The sequence below is a fragment of the Spermophilus citellus genome (genome assembly GCF_964194105.1).
Source record: "Spermophilus citellus genome assembly, chromosome: 6".
Classification (NCBI taxonomy): Eukaryota; Metazoa; Chordata; class Mammalia; order Rodentia; family Sciuridae; genus Spermophilus; species Spermophilus citellus.
Genome location: NC_138187.1, coordinates 66,826,600 through 66,846,238, shown reverse-complemented (window position 1 = coordinate 66,846,238; position 19,639 = coordinate 66,826,600). Strand labels below are relative to the sequence as shown.

Below are 19,639 nucleotides of genomic sequence, written 5' to 3'. Positions count from 1 at the left end.
CCATATTTGTAGCATCTTTGTTTCAATCATCACATAATTGTCAATCCTGAGGAGATTTTATTGTATATACCCATTGTATTTATGAAGGGTATACACATTTTTACTCTCATTATTTCTTCCTTCCCATTATACTATTATTCCTTCTTCTATCATTTTCTTTCTGTTTTAAAGTCTTTTTTAAAGCTACATTTAGGGTAGATTTGCTGGTGATAAACCCTGTTAGTATTTCTTAATCTAAAAATGTCCAGATTTCTTAATTCTTTTGGAATATTTTCTCTGGATATAGAATTCTAGATGGACAATTCTTTTCTTTCAATATTTTAGAAGTGTGCGATATATGCTGCTGGTCTCCATAGTTTTTTATAAAAAATCAATGTCATTCAATTTTTATCTGCCTACAGGTAAAAGTATCATTTATCATTCTCTACTTTCATTTCTTTAAGTATTCTCTTTTCAGAAGTTTGACTATAAAATTCAGTCTTCACATGGATTCTTTAATGCTATTTGGGGAATACATTTATGATTTTTATTAAATTTTAGAAATAATTAGCTATTTCTTTGAATACTTTTTTTCAGTAACATCTTCTCCTCTCTTTCTGGAATTCTAATGTCATTAATTTTAGATCTGAACAGATTTTAGATTCTGTCCATTTTTCCCCAGTGTATTTTCTCTATGTCGTTGAGATTAGGTAAATTCTATCATTCTAACTCCAACTTCATTGATTCTTTCATTCTGCTACTGAGGCTATAGACTAAAGTTTTTCTTTTATTTAGTTACTATATTTTTTTAGTTATAAAATTTCCATTTGGTGCTTCTTTATATTTTCTATTTCTTTGCTAAACCTGTCTGTTTCAGTTTCAAGCCATGTTCAGAAGTGCTTGTTGAAATATTTTTACCATAGTTGCTTTAAAATCCTTGTCAGGTAATTCTAACATCAGTGTCACTGTGGTGCTGGTTCAATGTCTTTTTTAATTCAAGTTGGAATTTCCTAGTTTGTGGAATGAAAAGTAATTTCAAGTCAAACATGGGACATTTTAATTATTATTAAAACAGATGGAGGCACTCCAGAAGACAGTCTTCTGGTCAGGATTTCTCCCATGACACCATTCCAGTGGAAAATGAAGGTGTGTTTCCACTACTACCAAGTGGTAGTAGAAGTCTAGGATCCTCTATTAGATTCTGGTCCCCTGCCTGGGAAGAAGCTGCTCATTACTCCAAGGCAGAGGTTAGAGTTCAGGCTTCTCACTAGACTTTTAGCCCAGCTGCAAGGCCCTCATTACTGCTTCCTAAGTGGCTTTCATTGACACCATGGATGAAAGGCTACTCCATTATCTCTGTGTAGTTCTGAATGCCTTAACTCTCCACCAGTATGCTCTAACACCTGCTCAGCAGGGAAGAGAGGGGATTTCTTATTACCACTATTACCACAAGGAAAAAGTGAAATGGAAGTCTAAGCTTCTTATGTGTCTCCATTGACACTGAAGGAGAAAGGGATGTGGTTGTTACCATTTGGTGGAGATGAAAGTTCCAGCTCTTTAAATGGTCTTGTCCATACCACTGTGTGTGTGTGTGTGTGTGTGTGTGTGTGTGTGTGTGTGTGTTGTGATCCTCATTTCAGTGAAGATGGAAGTATAAGGCTTCCTACTCAGCCTTTACTGGTGGGAAGGAGAAGAAAAGCTGCAGGGTTTTTCTGTGGTATTTAGCTCTAGTAGAGCAATTATTGTCTAAACTTTTTTGTCTTAGAAGGCTGCCTCCTTCCTGGTCTTTTGGCTAGAGAAAAGTAGGTTTTTCTTGGGGCTTGTTTCTGCATATGTGTACACCTTCTGAGGTTTTCAGGTTGTTGCCTTCTCTAGCACCCTGTCTGATCTATAAGAGATATATAATCTAAAAAAGAAAGAAAAGTGTTGTACAGAGGAAGCTTTTAGGTAGCACATATTTTAAAAGTATATTTACAAAGGACAAAAAGAATGTCATATAATCAAAGATGAATATAGAAATTTAGACAATATAATGACAAGTGTCAGGTAGATAAAAAATAAAAGTGAACTAAAGCTCTCAAAATGCAAAGAAAAGCAATGAAAGGAAGCAAGAAAGGGAAAATCTTCTTGAAATTGATAGTATAATTGATGAATTTTTTTTAAAAAAGAACATCCTTCTAAATGGACAAAAATTGAAAGCATTCCCTTTAAAAATTGAAACAAGACAGGGATGCCCTCTTTCACTACTTCTATTCAACACAGTCCTTGAAACTCTAGCCAGACCAGTCAGACAGACAAAAGAAATTAAAGGGCTATGCATAGGAAAAGAAGAACTCATACTATCCCTATTTTCCAATGACATGATTCTACATTTAGAAAATCTAAAAAAATCCACTAGAAAACTTCTAGAACTGATAAATGAATTCAGAAAAGTAGCAGGATATAAAACTAACACCCATAAATCAAACACATTTCTATACATAAGTGATAATCCACTGAAAGAGAAATTAGGAAAACTACTCCCATTCAAAACATCCTCAAAAAAGATAAAATACTTGGGAATCAATCTAACAAAATAGGTGAAAGACCTCTACAATGAAAACTACAAGACATTAAAGAAAGAAATTGAAGAAGACCTTAGAAGATGGAAAGATCTCCCATGCTTTTAGATTGGCCATTTCTGGCCCTATTACCAAAACTGTTGTACAGATTTAATACGATTCCTATTAAAATCCCAATAACATTCTTCATAGAAATAGAAAAAGAAATCATGAAATTCATTTGGAAAAATAAGAGGCCTAGAATAGCTAAAGCAATCCGTAGCAAGAAAAGTGAAGCAGGAGGCATCATAATACCAGATCTCAAACTATACCACAGAGCCATAGTAACAAAAATGGCATGGTATTGGTGTCAAAATAAACATGTAGACCAATAGTACAAGATAGAAGACACAGAGACAAACCCACATAAATCCAGTTATCTCACACTAGACAAAGGTGCCAAAAAATACATTAGAGAAAAGAAACTCCCTTCAACAAATGGTGCTGGGGAAACTGGAAATCCATATGTAGCAAAATGAAATTAAAACCCTATCTCTCACCCTTCACAAAACTCAACTCAAGGCAGATCAAGGACCTAGAAATTAGATGAGAGACCCTGTACCTAACAGAAGAAAAAGTAGGTCCAAATGGTCATCATGTTGGATTAAGTAAAGTGCAAGATGTAAAATCAAGAATCAATAAGTGGGATGGTATCAAATTAGAAAGATTCTTCTCAGTAAAAAGAAAATGTCTTTATGAACTCATTTGTAGGAGATTTTTTTCAGCATCTAATGTATATCACGCATTAGGGGTAAAAGATACAAGTATCAATAAGATAAAATCCCTAACCTATAGAATTTATTTAATAGAAGAGAATGATTCATAATCAACTAATCATGGAAAAAGTTATGTACATTGATTGGTTTGAAGTATTCACTATGTCTAGCTTATGGAGGAGATAACAGAAAAGGAAGAGAAGGGTAAGTGAGGCTGAGGGAATAGAATATGCAAAGGTTTAGAAGAGTAAAAGGGTATGAACAAGGAGAGTAATGCAAAACCAAACTTAGAAAGACATTACTGATGGCATTATTTGTCATGCAAGAATAGAATTTGGACTCAAATACAAAGGCAACTAGGAACTACAAGAATTAGTTTTGATCTCTTCCAAAAAGTATTAAGTTCAAAGAGCAAAAGATAGAACCAAAACCCAGGATCATAAGCCACTGTGCAAAAACACTTGATCTCCTGTCTGATATATTTGAGAAAATAGAAGTCTTTGAAAATAAATACTAATCTGGTTAGGATCTTTGAGAAATAGTGGAAACTAGGAGAGATGAGCAAATGTCATTCAATTTGCATATTCTACTTCGGACATCCTTTTGTAAACTATAGATCAGAAATGTTAACTTCCATGCTGAGAATGTTTTCTAGAATAGATTATAAAGGTATTGTTGTGTATATCTATGCATCAAAACAAGACCAATCCCAAACAAGAGTTGATCACCAGCATCTAGAATAGGTTTATTAAAAGAAAAAAAAGTCATAAACTGGTCTCTCATCCATTTTAGACACCATAAAAGTAATGGCTGGAAAAAAATTGGCAGCTCTAGTATATCTGGGTATCTGACAAGATCTCTCATATTTATTTTTGAAGACACAGATCACAGAATATTTTAATAAATTTATTTAAAAATTAGTGTATGGAAGAAAGTTTATGCTGCCTTTAGTTCTGTCCTTGGTTCTACTCATAAAATTTCTTTTTTTTCAATTTTTCATTAGTTGCTCAGACAATACAATGATCTTGACATATCATACATTTGATTCAAATGGGGTATGAATTCTCATTTTTCCATGGGACAGGTTCTACTCATAAAATTTCTTGATGACAAGATGGAAACAGGCATGCTAAATGACATAATCAAAATAGGAAAACAGATACATGTGGGAATGATACTAAAATTAATAAGTATCTCATTATTAGACCCCCTCCAAACTCAATTGTCATGGAATCATCTTAAGCTTTTGTTTTTCTCTCAATCTAGATATGATGCACCAAAAATCCCATTAACTCTATTTAAAAAATATAACCAGAAGTTAACATCTTCTTACTGTCTTTACTGCCTCTATCCTGGTCCAAGCTACCACCCTAGATTAACAAAAGTCTTGATAGTCTTCCTGCTTCTACCCTTCCTTCTAGTTTGTTCTCAACAGTCAATTATACTTCTAAAATGAAAATCACATCATATCACTTTATTCAAATTCTTCTGATGTAGAAGGGTTTCAAACAGCTTATAAGACCTTTAGATATCCTGGCATTTCATTACCTCTCTGGCCTCATTTCTACTACAATCTCTTCATTATTCACTTTGCTGATGAGCCTCCTAAAAGTTCTTATATTAGATTAAAAATCACAGTAATGTCAATGTTGTTATCTGAATACTCCTGACACAAAGTGATAAGAATACATCAATACTGTGTTCTTTAACCTCAGACTAATCATAAGAAAATAATCAGACAAATACAAATTGAGGACTGTTCTACACAATACCTGACCAATCCTTCTGAACATTGTCATTTTGGATCTCAATATTCATTTCCCTTTCCAAATTTGGGAAGATTTCTGTCATTATTTTTTAGATAAGTCTTCTACCCTTTTTCTCTGATCCCTCTAGAATTCCTGTAACAGGCATATGGTTCACCTAATGGTGTCCCAGAAGTCCTGTAGGCTTTCTTAACTCTTTTTTCCTCCTTTGAATGAAAAATGTCAAATGGTACATCTTCAAGTTTACTAATTCTTCCTTTTTGCTTAATTAAGGTTACTATGGAAATCCTCTGTTGAATTTTTCACTTCATAAACTATAAATTCTTTAGCTCCAGATTTTTTAAATGGTTTCTGGTTTTTTTTTTGTTTTGTTTTATTTTTGTGGAACTTCTAGTTTTGTTCATGTACTGTTTCCTGATTTTATTTAGTCATGGAGCTCACTGACTTCTATAAGATGATCATTTTGAACCCTTTGTCAGGTAATTTATAGGTTGTCATTTCTTTGGGGTTAGTAACTGAGGCTTCTTTTTGTTCCTTTGTGATGTCATTTTTCTTTGGGTCTTAATATTTCTAGGTTGTTTCCATTTCTGTCTTGGTATTTAAAGAAAAAAAATCACTTTCTTCAGTTTTTAATGAGTTTTAGAGACAAAGTTTGTCCTAATTTGTTCTTGCTGATATAACAACATATCTGAGAGTGGATAACTTTTTTATCTTTTCTCTACATTTTTTATTGGTGCATTATAGTTATACACAATGGTGGGATTCATTGTTACATATTCATAAATGTACGAAATGTAACAGTATAATTTGGTCAGTTTCATTCCCCTCCCCACCTGATCCTTTTCTTCTATTTGGTTTCCTGATCTCTCTTTGTTTTAATAAGACCCACCCCTCCCTTTCTTTTCCCTTTTCCTCTCTAACTTCCACATATAAGAGAAAACATACAACCCTGACTTTCTGAGTTTGCTTATTTCATTTAATATAACGTTCTCAAGTGATACTGGATATTTTTAAAGGGAAGAAATTTATTTCTCAGTTTTAGAGCTTGGAAAGTCTTCTGTGAACTTATGCCAGCAAGTTTGGTGTCTTGTGAGGACACAGATTCTGCTTACAAGGTGACACCTTTTTGCTACATCCTCCAGAGGGGATAAATGTTATACCCTCATATAATAAAAGGGATGGAAAGACAAAAAAGTGTTACTTTCTTTGATTCCCTATGAAAGAGCTGTAGTCCCATTCATGAGGCTCTGCCCTCATGATTAATCATCTTCTAGAGAGCCCCCTCTTAATACTGTTACATTGAGGATTAAGTTTTGACATAATTTTTTAGAGGGGACATAAACATTCAGACCATAATAAAGACCTTAACCAAGGAATCTGGCTAGAAATTGTTGGGGGTCTCTCAGACCTTTTCTATGGTTACACAAGTTGTACTCTATTCCCTCTTAAGATTGTGTGTCTTTTTTTTGATCCTGCAAAGCCAGATCTGGTGCTGAATAGTGTGCCATTGATTTTCCATAAGGCAATGCCCTAAAGGAGTCAGGGTTGTGGGCCTTCTCCAAAAATCAGCAGAATTGAGCTGGCTGCTAAGATCTATTCCTGCTTTTTTAGATCCCTGTTTGTTTGTGGGAGCTCAGAGCTGGTCAAATATAGAAATACATGTGGTGTAGCCCATGAAATGCATGCAGGGTGCTGGGGCAAACATCAGCTGGTTGGGGATGTTCAGAGGTGAATTTTTCTGTGAAGTCCATAAGTGGGTCCCTTGGTGGAGTCCACTAACAGGTTAGCAAGATCTGAGCTGGCTGAGCAATACATGCTGGTTGGTATGTACTCTTTCCCCTTCTCCCTGTTTCTAGCTATACCAAACTTCGTCATGCTGATCCTCTCAGTGTCTTGGGTTAACCAAGTACTCACACTCACGTTGATCTCTTTTTTCCCTGAGGGAGAAATCTCTGGCCAATGGGCCCCCCTTTGTAACTGAGCTGTGCCACTTCTGGATAGGTGTGATGTAGGTAAATGTGAAACTGCTCTTCTTAATCTCTTCAAGGTATCTATTCCTGATATATTTTTTGCTGCTCCAAGGTGCTGGATTTTTTTAACAAGACTCTAAAGCTCCACCGTGAAGAGGTATTTTTGTAAGTAGTTGCCAAAATTGATGTTCTGTGGAGGAATGAGGAATGGAACCTTCTATTCTGCCATCTTGTTCATACCACTTTCCTATTTACCCCCTTGATATTTTGGGGCTCTTTAGTCTGGTGTACTTCAACAATTCTGAAAAAAACTTAGCCATTATTTCTTCAGATGTTACTGATACCCTATTCTCTATTCACCTGGAATTAAAATATATATTGGACTTTCATGTCTCTTAACCTGTTTTCATATTTTTCTATGACTATCTATGTTTCACTTTGTGAATTTTTTCCTACTTTCCAATTTCTAACTTCTTTAACTATTTATCTTGCTGATAAATTCATCCTCTGAATTTTGAATTCTTATTACTCTGTTTTCAGTTTTATGAATTCCATTAGGTTATTCTCATCTAGTTTTATTATAAAATGGTATTACAGCAGCTAATTTCAAGGTTGTCTTTTTCTTTAAACATGATAGAACATTCATTTTATAATCTGAATCATAACAACTCTAGTAATTAAAATTTTTATAGATAAGTTCCTCCTGTTTATTATCTTTCACTCATGTTGCCATCTGCTTGCCAAATTATTTGAGACTTCTGTAGTGCTAGGGTAAAGATATATTTCTCCAAAAGACTTATGTTCCCTTCTGCTTAGTGCCTATGAGTATTTGCAACAGTTGCACTTTAATTTCAAATATGGCTTGAGATTTATTAGGTTTTTTAGCAATGTGAACTGGGCATTCAACAATACAAGACAACTTGTGGTTCCTACTTCTCAGAGACAATCTTTATCTTCCCAATACCCAGCTAAGGCAATTTGGCTGACTTTTGAAGATGGAAGGGATGGCAGATGGTTTGCTTTTAGTTCATTCTTATATTCAAGATATAATTCATCCTGCTTTAGTTTAGATCTGAAATGTCACCCAAAAGTTCATGTGGCCAACTGGTAGCAATATTAAGAGGTAGTGAAAGCTTTAGGAGGTGGGGCCTAGTTGGAGGAAGTAGATCACTAGGGATATGTCCTTGAAGAGGGTATCCTGGCCCCTCCCCTCTCTGCTTCCTGACTGCCAGGAGATGAGTACCTTGGCTCCATCACACACTGTTATGTTTTGCCTTGCCACAGGCCCAGAAACAAAGGAGCCAAGGAACCAGAAAGTAAATCTTAGAAACTGTAAGCTGAAATAAACCTTTTTTTTCTTTTTTTTTATTGTTGGTTGTTCAAAACATTACATAGTTCTTGATATATCATATTTCACACTTTGATTCAAGTGGGTTATGAACTCCCATTTTTACCCCGTATACAGATTGCAGAATCACATCAGTTACGCTTTCATTGATTTACATATTGACATACTCATGTCTGTTGTATTCTGCTGCCTTTCCTATCCTCTACTATCCCCCCTCCCCTCCCCTCCCCTCCCCTCTTCTCTCTCTACCCCCTCTACTGTAATTCATTCCTCCCCCTTGTATTATTTTTCCCTTTCCCCTCACTTCCTCTTGTATGTAATTTTGTATAACCCTGAGGGTCTCCTTTCATTTCCATGCAATTTCCCTTCTCTCTCCCTTTCCCTCCCACCCCTCATCCTTGTTTAATGTTGGTCTTCTTCTCGTGCTCTTCTTCCTAGGCTGTTCTTAGTTACTCTCCTTATAACAAAGAAGACATTTGGCATTTGTTTTTTAGAGCTTGGCTAGCTTCACTTAGCATAATCTGCTCTAATGCCATCCATTTCCCTCCAAATTCTATGATTTTGTCATTTTTTAGTGCAGAGAAATACTCCATTGTGTATAAATGCCACATTTTTTTTTATCCATTCATCTATTGAAGGGCATCTAGGTTGGTTCCACAGTCTTGCTATTGTGAATTGTGCTGCTATGAACATCGATGTAGCAGTGTCCCTGTAGCATGCTCTTTTTAGGTCTTTAGGGAATAGACCGAGAAGGGGAATAGCTGGGTCAAATGGTGGTTCCATTCCCAGCTTTCCAAGAAATCTTCATACTGCTTTCCAAATTGGCTACACCAATTTGGAGTCCCAACAACAATGTACAAGTGTACCCTTTTCCTCACATCCTCGCCAGCACTTGTTGTTGTTGGACTTCTTAATGGCTGCCAATCTTACTGGAGTGAGATGGTATCTTAGGGTGGTTTTGATTTGCATTTCTCTGACTGCTAGAGATGGTGAGCATTTTTCCATGTACTTGTTGATTGATTGTATGTCCTCCTCTGAGAAGTGTCTGTTCAGGTCCTTGGCCCATTTGTTGATTGGGTTATTTGTTATCTTCTTGTCTAATTTTTTGAGTTCTTTATATACTCTGGATATTAGGGCTCTATCTGAAGTGTGAGGAGTAAAGATTTGTTCCCATGATGTAGGCTCCCTATTTACCTCTCTTATTGTTTCTTTTTCTGAGAAAAAACTTTTTAGTTTGAGTAAGTCCCATTTGTTGATTCTAGATGTTAACTCTTGTGCTATGGGTGTCCTATTGAGGAATTTGGAGCCCGACCCCACAGTATGTAGGTCGTAGCCAACTTTTTCTTCTATCAGATGCTGTGTCTCTGATTTGATATCAAGCTCCTTGATCCATTTTGAGTTAACTTTTGTGCATGGTGAGAGAAAGGGATTCAGTTTCATTTTGTTGCATATGGATGTCCAGTTTTCCCAGCACCATTTGTTGAAGATGCTATCCTTCCTCCATTGCATGCTTTTAGCCCCTTTATCAAATATAAGATAGTTGTAACTTTGTGGATTAGTCTCTGTGTCCTCTATTCTATACCATTGGTCCACCCGCCTGTTTTGGTACCAGTACCATGCTGTTTTTGTTACTATTGCTCTGTAGTATAGTTTGAAGTCTGGTATCTCTATACCACCTGATTCACACTTCCTGCTTAGCATTGTTTTTGCTATTCTGGGTCTTTTATTCTTCCATATGAATTTCATGATTGCTTTCTCTATTTCTACAAGAAATGCCGTTGGGATTTTGATTGACATTGCATTAAACCTATAGATAACTTTTGGTAATATCGCCATTTTGATGATGTTAGTTCTGCCTATCCATGAACAGGGTATATTTTTCCATCTTCTAAGACCTTCTTCAATTTCTCTCTTTAGGGTTCTGTAGTTTTCATTGTATAAGTCTTTCACCTCTTTTGTTAGGTTGATTGCCAAGTATTTTATTATTTTTGAGGATATTGTGAATGGAGTGGTTGTCCTCATTTCCATTTCAGAGGATTTGTCGCTGATATACAGGAATGCCTTTGATTTATGCGTGTTGATTTTATATCCTGCCACTTTGCTGAATTCATTTATTAGCTCTAATAGTTTCTTTGTAGACCCTTTTGGGTCTGCTAGGTATAGAATCACGTCATCTGCAAATAGTGATAATTTAAGTTCTTCTTTTCCTATTTTTATGCCTTTAATTTCTTTCGTCTGTCTAATTGCTCTGGCCAGTGTTTCAAGAACTATGTTGAACAGAAGTGGTGAGAGAGGGCATCCCTGTCTTGTTCCAGATTTTAGAGGAAATGCCTTCAATTTTTTTCCATTCAGAATGATGCTAGCCTGAGGCTTAGCATAGATTGCTTTTACAATGTTGAGGTATGTTCCTGTTATCCCTAGTTTTTCGAGAGTTTTGAACATAAAGGGATGCTGTACTTTGTCGAATGCTTTTTCCGCATCTATCAAGATGATCATATGGTTCTTATTTTTAAGTCTATTGATGTGGTGAATAACATTTATTGATTTCCATATATTGAACCAGCCTTGCATACCAGGGATGAATCCTACTTGATCATGGTGCACAATTTTTTTGATATGTTTTTGTATCCGATTCGCCAAAATTTTATTGAGGACTTTTGCATCTAGGTTCATTAGAGATATTGGTCTGTAGTTTTCTTTCTTTGAAGTGTCTTTGTCTGGTTTCGGAATCAGGGTGATGTTGGCCTCGTAGAATGAATTTGGAAGTTCTCCCTCTTTTTCTATTTCCTGAAATAGCTTGAAAAGTATTGGTATTAGTTCCTCTTTAAAGGTTTTGTAAAACTCTGCTGTATACCCATCCGGTCCTGGGCTTTTCTTAGATGGTAATCTTTTGATGGTTTCTTCTTTAAATTGATTTGCCTCAGATATTTTGTCACAAAAATGGGAAATTAACTAACATGCATACTAGGGGAAGAGCTGGTATTAGTGGTCTCAGTTTTTTTACCCCCCTCAGAGAGACTTAAAAAACTGTATCTTATATAATCCTAGTTTAGCAATCCGCTCAAGGATAAAAACAAAAAAAAGTCTTCTATGATCTGCTCTACTTACATCTGTAGGTTCCTATCTTCCCTTAAGTTTTTTTATATATTAATGTCCTATTAGCTACTTAGCTCTTTAAACCATTAGGATTTATTTATTTTTTATTCTTTAAAATAAAGCATAATTAGTTGTTTTCAGTGGGAGAGTTACTCCAAAAAATCTATCCCAACATATTTTAAGAAACAGAACCTTTTCCCTGATTTTTGTTCATCTTTCTTTATCCCTTAATCTATGTCATTCTCTGTATTTCCTTCTTTCCAGACAGATAATTTTCTTCTAGCTTCCATATTAAGACTTTGGATCAAGTACACAGATTTGGACCCACAGATAGGAAATATAAGAAACACCTGCTCAAAATGTTTTGAATTTAATATTAAAGTTTAACTAATTGCTCTACCATTATCTGGCCATCACAGTAAGTAAGCAAGTTGATTTCTCTGGTTTCTGCTTTCCAGAAACCTAGGACTTAAATCAATCTTTTCCCTATAATACTTTCTATATAGAATCAACCAACTCTACCTCCTACATTTTTTAAAATACTTCCCTTCTATTTCCATTTCAGAGGTCCTGGCTTTGGTTCAGGAACTACTACCTCTTCCTGAAATACTAATGCATCTTTATTGAAGGTGCACTCTGGCCTTAGGCTCACTACCCCCTGAAGGTTTTTTTTAAATCCCATATTGCTCTAGACTTACTTCTGAATTTCATATCAGTGTTGTTGTTCTTATAATTTTCATGATAAAGTTCAAATTCCTTGATTTAGTACACAAGCACTTTATATTCCTTCCCTTGTTTACTTTTCTGATTTCATTTTCCGTGAATACTCCTTGCTGAAGCCCTGTGACTTCATGCTTGTTGCTTCTTCTGCTTGAAGCACCTTGTGTTCTTTCTCCTTTTGTCTAATTAACCTCTTTTAGGTCTTTAGAAATCAAGACCAGCACTGTTTTACTCAAAAATTCCTCAGGCTCGGTGAGGTGGCACACTCCTGTAATGCCAGTGGCTTGGGAGGCTGAGGCAGGAGGATGGAGACTTCAAAGCCAGCCTCAGCAAAAGCAAGGGGCTAAGGAACTCAGTGAGACCCTGTCTCTAAATAAATAAAATACAAAATAGGTGGATCAGTGGCCAAGTGCTCCTAGTAACCCCCAAATTAAAATTATTATAAAATGTTTTCAAAATTTAAGTTGAGCATTTTTCTTAGGCAAGTGTATTTTTAGGGAACAGAATTTAAAAGTGTCCATCTCCATTGCAGGCCAGCTCCTGGTTTTAAGATGCGTTAGTATTTTCTCTAGGACTTCTACCCTTTCTGATTCAGATGTTTCTCCTTGATGCTGTAAGATTTGCCATACTGTAGAAATCTTAATTTCTGCTACCCTGTGCCTCCTATTTGGACTTTTTTCTAAGCATCTTTATTTCATTATCCAGATTCTCTGACCTGCATATTGACCTCTTTCCCTAGATTTTTTTTAGCTTACTTTTGATATCCTATCTAGATGACCTCCTTAAACTTGCCTCTTACTAGGCAGCTTCTTCTTTCACTGACCGTAGATTTGACCTCCTATAATTTACTTTAATGATGCCCTTTTTTCTGATTCTCAATATCTCTAATTCACAATACCTACCATTTCTACCTCCTTTAAAAAATAACACTAATGCTTAAATCTTGGCAATCAGGCTAAATAACTGAACTAGTTTATCAGGAAAAGTAGAAATGAGGACTATTAGAGCTAGAATAAAAGACTAAAGTCCAATTTCTCCTTTTGATAGATGAAGAAGAAGATTAAACATTCAATGTTTAAGAAGGCAATAAGTAGAGGGTCTCCTTACTTTCATTTCTCCTTTCACTAAACCATGCTTTACCTAAGTAAAAATTTTCCTTTAGTGAAAAAATTAAACCAAGTAAAAGACCCAAATTGCTTATAGGATTCTAATATTTGTGTATGTAGAAAGGCTTACAAATGCTAAAAATACTTCCATGATTTATCTGTTTGGGATTTTTTTTTGTACATTTTATATAATTTTTACTATACCAAATAAACTAATGTTTCTATGTATATTCTTCATGGGGGGAGGTCACAATGTGAAATTAAAGGTAGGTTCAATTATATCAACATGCTTGATTATAGTTAGAAAAATTTACTAAATTCAATATATTGTGTCATTGTAAATATGGTCAAAACAACTTTATTATTCTGTTTTATAATCTTTTAAATAAGCAAAACACCCAATATTGTTTGATATACAAGAAAGTTTTCTATTCATCTGAACCTTTTTATCCAATTTATCTTTTGGTTAATATATACTTTTAAAAATAAAGTAGAATACAGGCTAATAGAATACTGTAGAAAGTCTGGCTCACCATCATCTTCCCAGCAGCTCTTAGCACTCCCTTCTCTTTCACTGCTCCCTGGTAATACTGTCTGGTCTGTTGGCAGGTCATCTTCTGGCACACCTCCTTCACAATCGGCTGCATCTGTAACACTTTCTTCTTCCACAATATGGAGTTTGTCCTCATCATCTGAATCTGAATTTGTTTCTACCACAGTATTATAATTTGTAACTGTAATACAAACAAGAAATGAATAATCAAAACTTACTAGTGTTATAAAAATCATTTTCACACCTCAGAAAAGTAGAAATTATAAATGATATTTTAGGCTGTCTGTAACTCAATAATACTTTCTTTTAGACCACAATGCACAAACAATTAATTTTACAACATACACATACCTATAGCATTTACTCTATACTAGATAACCAAAATGATAAATAGCAGCAGCTATACTTACTGAACACCAACTATACACACAAATTCTTTATACATCTTAATTCATTTAATTCTTACAACTTTGTAACAACCATATGAAACAGAGTTCTACCACCTACTACTTATATCTATTTTATGGATGCCAAAACCAAGAAAAAAGAGGATAACTTGTTCAAGATCAGAAAGCTAGGAAGTCACAAAGCCAGAATTTGAAGCCCAAAAGTCTGATTCCATATCTTATACTTTTAAACTATATTAAACAAATATTCTCTCAAACCATAATGAGCTTATTGCACACAATACTGCTTATGTACAATTAGGGATTCAAATCATTAAAGCATTACAACTAAAGAAAAAAAGCCATCTTCCTAAATAAAATTGCAGCACAGCTTCAAATTTACCACAAGAAAAATATTGTCTAGTTGTCAATTAGCCCATGTATTTCATATTAATCTCATACTGATTTTAGAAAGAATCAATTTAGTCAAATTTCCATGCAATCAACGAATTTAACCAATGTTTCTAAGTCTGTAATTATAAAAAAATTGACATTCACAAGTTTTCAAATGGGCACAATTTCCACAATTTTAAGAAACTTAAATGAAATCTAACACCTGCATTATAAAGACATATAATTACTCTGAAATTCTGCTATACTTCATAGAATCCATAAGAAATAGTTGAGAATAAATTTTGCTAAAACAAATAATCTAGTATAAGCAAAGTTTTCCTCTGGTGTCCTTCTAATAATCAGTCTAAAGAGATAAATATTTAGTACTTAATGGGGTATTGTCACTGGAATATCTTTTTTTAAACTATCTGCTAAGATTGGGGTGAAGAAAAAAAAGGGAAAGGAAAGTTTCACTTTGTCTACATAATTAAGCAATAATTAATTCCAGTTATTCTTTGCCTTGCCTCCTTAAAGTTTCCAGCCATTCTTGAAAGAAAACCACCTAAATGCTTAAATAATACACATGTATATTTCCCTAAATAAGTGCACGTATGCACGCACGTGTGTACACACATACACACACACACACAGACACACACTGAGAATATGAAGAGATACAATTAAAAGTATGGGTGAATATGTAAAGGTGAGAACAAATAAACCAAATCTCCAAAACCGCTTTTATGGACATTAGGAAGATCCCCTTTGTTCAAAAGACTACCTGAGTTAACCATTGTGTTCATTATTAGAAATTTTTCAGTATCTTGAATCAAAAGAAAAATATCATTTTGTGGTGTTAATTGATACTTTGGCATGAATACATTATTCCAGCTGTTTTACCAAAAGCAAATGGTTTTCTAATTATAAAACTTTTTTTTGTAGAAAAAAATCTAGAAAATATAAAACATGTAAAATAAGTAAAAATACCTCTATTTCTCCTTCTTCAACTTGGCAAAATATATTTATTTCTATCATTAGGGAAGCATGATGCTAATCATTATCACATATCTTATTTCATTTAACTATAATACAAACCTCACTTCATACTCATTAAATTTATATTTAATATAAGCCCTACATTGCCCATATAAAATGTATATATAGCACCAAATAACACTGTTTTGCCACTTAGTTTTTTTGCCACTTTATAACATATCTTGGCAATATTCCTATGAAGTTTTCTTATTTTTCCTTTAGATGGCTATATAGCATTCCATTGTACAGATAAAATTTAATCAAGTGTCCATTGACAAAATTTAGTTTGTTTTCAGTGGTAACACTAGCAACAAGGTCACAATAATTTTTCTTACAAATCTATTTTTGTTCAGTCCTTAAAGACTTTTAATAGATCAGTAGGAGTAGAATTATTGCTTTAACAGTAAAACTTATTTTATGGTGGTGGTGGTGATGATGATGATGATGATGCTAAACTGCCCTTCAAAATGCCTTTTAAAATATTTCCACAAATACTACCTGGAAAGATTTGTTTCATCAATATAATAAAGAAAAAATGTTCTTTAACATAGCAAAGGCAAAATATGTATCAAGGCGGGAAGATGGAATTTCTTGTACTTCATCCAAATTATGAACAAAGTGAATTGTGTATGTGTATAAGGGGACTAATTCTCAAAGGTTGGTCCATAACTGGCTGGCGGTAAGAGTTTCCTGATGAATCTTTTGCTTGAGGGTCTTCAGAGCTAATTATTTAAAAGCACCACCACCAAAAGCACAGAGGGTAAAGAAAGCCCTGGATAAATTCTAGTAGCCAATGAGAGTGTCAGTAACCCAATTTTCTGCACATCTACTTCCATATTTCAGTACTGTTTAATCTTTGAATAATAATAATAAAGTATTTTGTCTAGAGTTGTATATGGTTGTTTTTTAATTGACATATAATATTTGTACTTTGGTATAGGGTAAAATGTTATAATTGAGTACATGTATATGATGTGTAATGATCAAATCAGGGTAAACAGGCGTTTCATATCCTCAAATATTATCACTTCTATGCATTAGGAACTTCCAAACTCTTCTCTCCTAGTTATTTTGAAATGTGCATTTAATTGTTGTAAGCTATATTAACCCTACCTGTGCTACAGAACATTAGAACTTCTTCCTCCCCCAACCCAAGTATATTTTGGTATCCATTATTCACTCTGAAAGTGGTATAATTCTTAACAATAGATGATTATCCTGATTGAGTTTTAATTAAAATACCAAAATATCAAGAAAGCAAGGATAAAAAATTAGGTAAGCCAAACAGTTTTTAAACCTTTAAACATAACCCTCAAATCACAACATAAATTTAAATTTCAAAAGAAAATGATAATATTTTCAGTGCATTCTTATTGTCACTAGATGTAGTACGGAACATATTGACTTCTTGGAAGTTGTTCTTGTTGGTGCTATTTGCTGGTATTTAAAGTCAGATATAACAGCACCAAATGCACAAGATGACTGTAAGAATCTAATGATTACAAAATATTTGCTTTAGATGAGTGTCTGGCACATGGTAAGGATATGGAAGTGGATCTGCTGCTGCAGCTATCATCATCATCATCATCATCATCATCATCATCATCATCATTTTACCGAATTTCTGCAGCAACTATTAATAAGCAAGTACTACTATATTTCCTTAGTAGACAAAAAATAAGAGTAGTTAACTAATCTATCAGAGGTTATGTAGCTATTGAGTTGAGAGCTGGACTCAAAACACAGGTGTGCCTGTGCCTGATTCCACAGCCTACACACTTTGTTGCAATAATGGTAAGTCAAGAATACTTAACATTTCATTAATGTTTAGGTATTGCTAAAAAAGTGTCTATCCTATTCTGGGGACCTAGAATTCCACACTTTATAACAATTAGATACTGAAAATATTTTCAAATGAAGGGATTCTAATCATTAGAATCTCATAAGAAAACAAAACACAGTATACTATGGGGTAATATTATAATTATAGTAAAAAACCTTTGAATGACATTCACATATCACTTTTAGTTCTAAACTGCATGTAGCATCACATCAACTGTACTCATGAAAGTACCATGTAAACATCTATTTCTTAAGTAATGTTCAATCATAATACAATAATTAAATAAATTAGATGAATATGGTTTCAGAAAAGAACACTACAGTCTCAACTACAGTTGTTACAAGATCATTTAAGCATTTTATAAATAAAGAATCTCATCATAATGGATGACTGTAGCTACCAACAGCAGGTTAGGTCTGCATAGGGGAAAAACTTAGGGAGGAAGTGAAAGAGGAGAAACATTAACTTTGAGGTCTTCAATTTTTATCAGATGATAAAAGTGTTATGTATTGATTAAAGCCACAAGCTAAGGCCATGTTTTGACATATGTTTTCTTTCCAGAGATGTTTCTGTTTACATTATGACATTAATAAATGCTTATATTCATCTCACCTATTCACATCTAAAACAAACTCATTTGCATAGTATAAAAATAAAATCTTACTTAAAAAAGACTTAAGGATGAATTACAAATACAGACTATTTTTAACAAACTAGTTTCACAGACATCAAACTAGTGCATTGTCATGATGTAAGAATCACCTAGGAAAAACACACTTTGAATTACGTTCTTCAGAGCTGATGAAAATTACTTTTATTAAGGAGCAGAATGTTTTACATATGTTAATACTCTACTAAGAACAACAGAAATTCAGGCATGAGTGCTATGAAATATGAAGAGAAAAGTGGTGATGAGTATTTCCATTATTTTTAACATCAGTTGGAACCAAAGTAACATGATGCACAAACATAATGTCACAAAGAGAATCCCTGTACACTGCCTTCCACATAGTAGGTACAGAATTATTTGTTGAACTGAATATGGGGCCACACTTTACTTTTCTCAGTGAAGAAACAAGTTAGTATATTAAGTGGTACTGATAATCTAGAAAAGTGAAAACAAAACTGTGGTAAATCAGACAAGGCAAATAAGCAAGCAAAATAGAAAGGGGAAGTCATCTGACAATTCATACGATTAGGGAAAACTTCTCCACCTATTACTCTAGGAAAGAGGAGTTTATGTTGTACAGAAATACAATACTCTCCACCAAGTATAAATATCTGTTAATACGGGTTCTTTGCTTAATTTATAAATAACAGTAACTTATCATCTATGTGTATTTTACTGTATAATGAAGGATTTGTGGTAATAATGTACATATTTAATGTAATAGATACGTAACATAAAATTTGCAAGGTGAATATTATCTAATTTTAAGTCCTTTAAATAAAAGCATCACCATAATTTTAGAATGCCCCAAGTACTATGAACATGTTAGGTTTTAATAAATAACAATGGGTCAGCAAAATTAAGAAGATTTTAAAAAATTCCTTGGTACATAAAATCTTTCTTACGCTGGGGTACCTATTAAGTTGAAAAATAATCATAAAATATTTTAATATTTTCAAAATATCTTTTAAAATTTAATTCCAATGAAAGGCAATGATTATTAACACCTAGAAAAGGGTGAGTGGTTTTTACTGTCTTCAGATACAGACTATTAATAGAATGAAAACTGATAGGTAAAGGCAGGAAAAGTGTTGCGACTGCTCACAGAATTATCTACTTCCAATTTTTTCCTGTCTCTCATCATATAATAATCACTAAGGATTCACAGGATTTGTCTTTGGTATTTTCTTAGCTCTTATTCTGCCTTTTCCTCATCTTCCGTAGTTCTCCTATCTATATGCTCTCAACAAGAGCCATCCTTCCAAATTACTTTCTTCTTCTCCAGCCTTGTCAAAACTCTCATTCACTCAATGAGCAAATTTTAGCTGATGCAAGTTCAGCTTACAAACAGGAAGATGAAACAGTTAAAGAGCCAAGTCCTTGAAAGATTAAGCAAAATTCATTCCCAGAAATAGATGGTTCTTTTTTGCACGTGAGAAAAGTATTTGAATTAAAATA

The 19,639-nt window shown here is 34.0% G+C and overlaps 1 protein-coding gene across 3 annotated transcripts in view; it reads right to left on the bottom strand.

Moving 5' to 3' along the window:
* The window catches only part of ZEB1 (zinc finger E-box binding homeobox 1), a 167,967-nt gene that overhangs the window by 45,229 nt on the left and 103,099 nt on the right, over positions 1-19,639 (bottom strand). For all 3 annotated transcript variants that reach the window (XM_081297384.1, XM_081297385.1, XM_081297386.1), the window contains exon 2: positions 13,835-14,035. In XM_081297384.1, the coding sequence (XP_081153510.1) occupies positions 13,835-14,035 (201 nt within the window). The remainder of the gene's footprint in view (positions 1-13,834; positions 14,036-19,639) is intronic.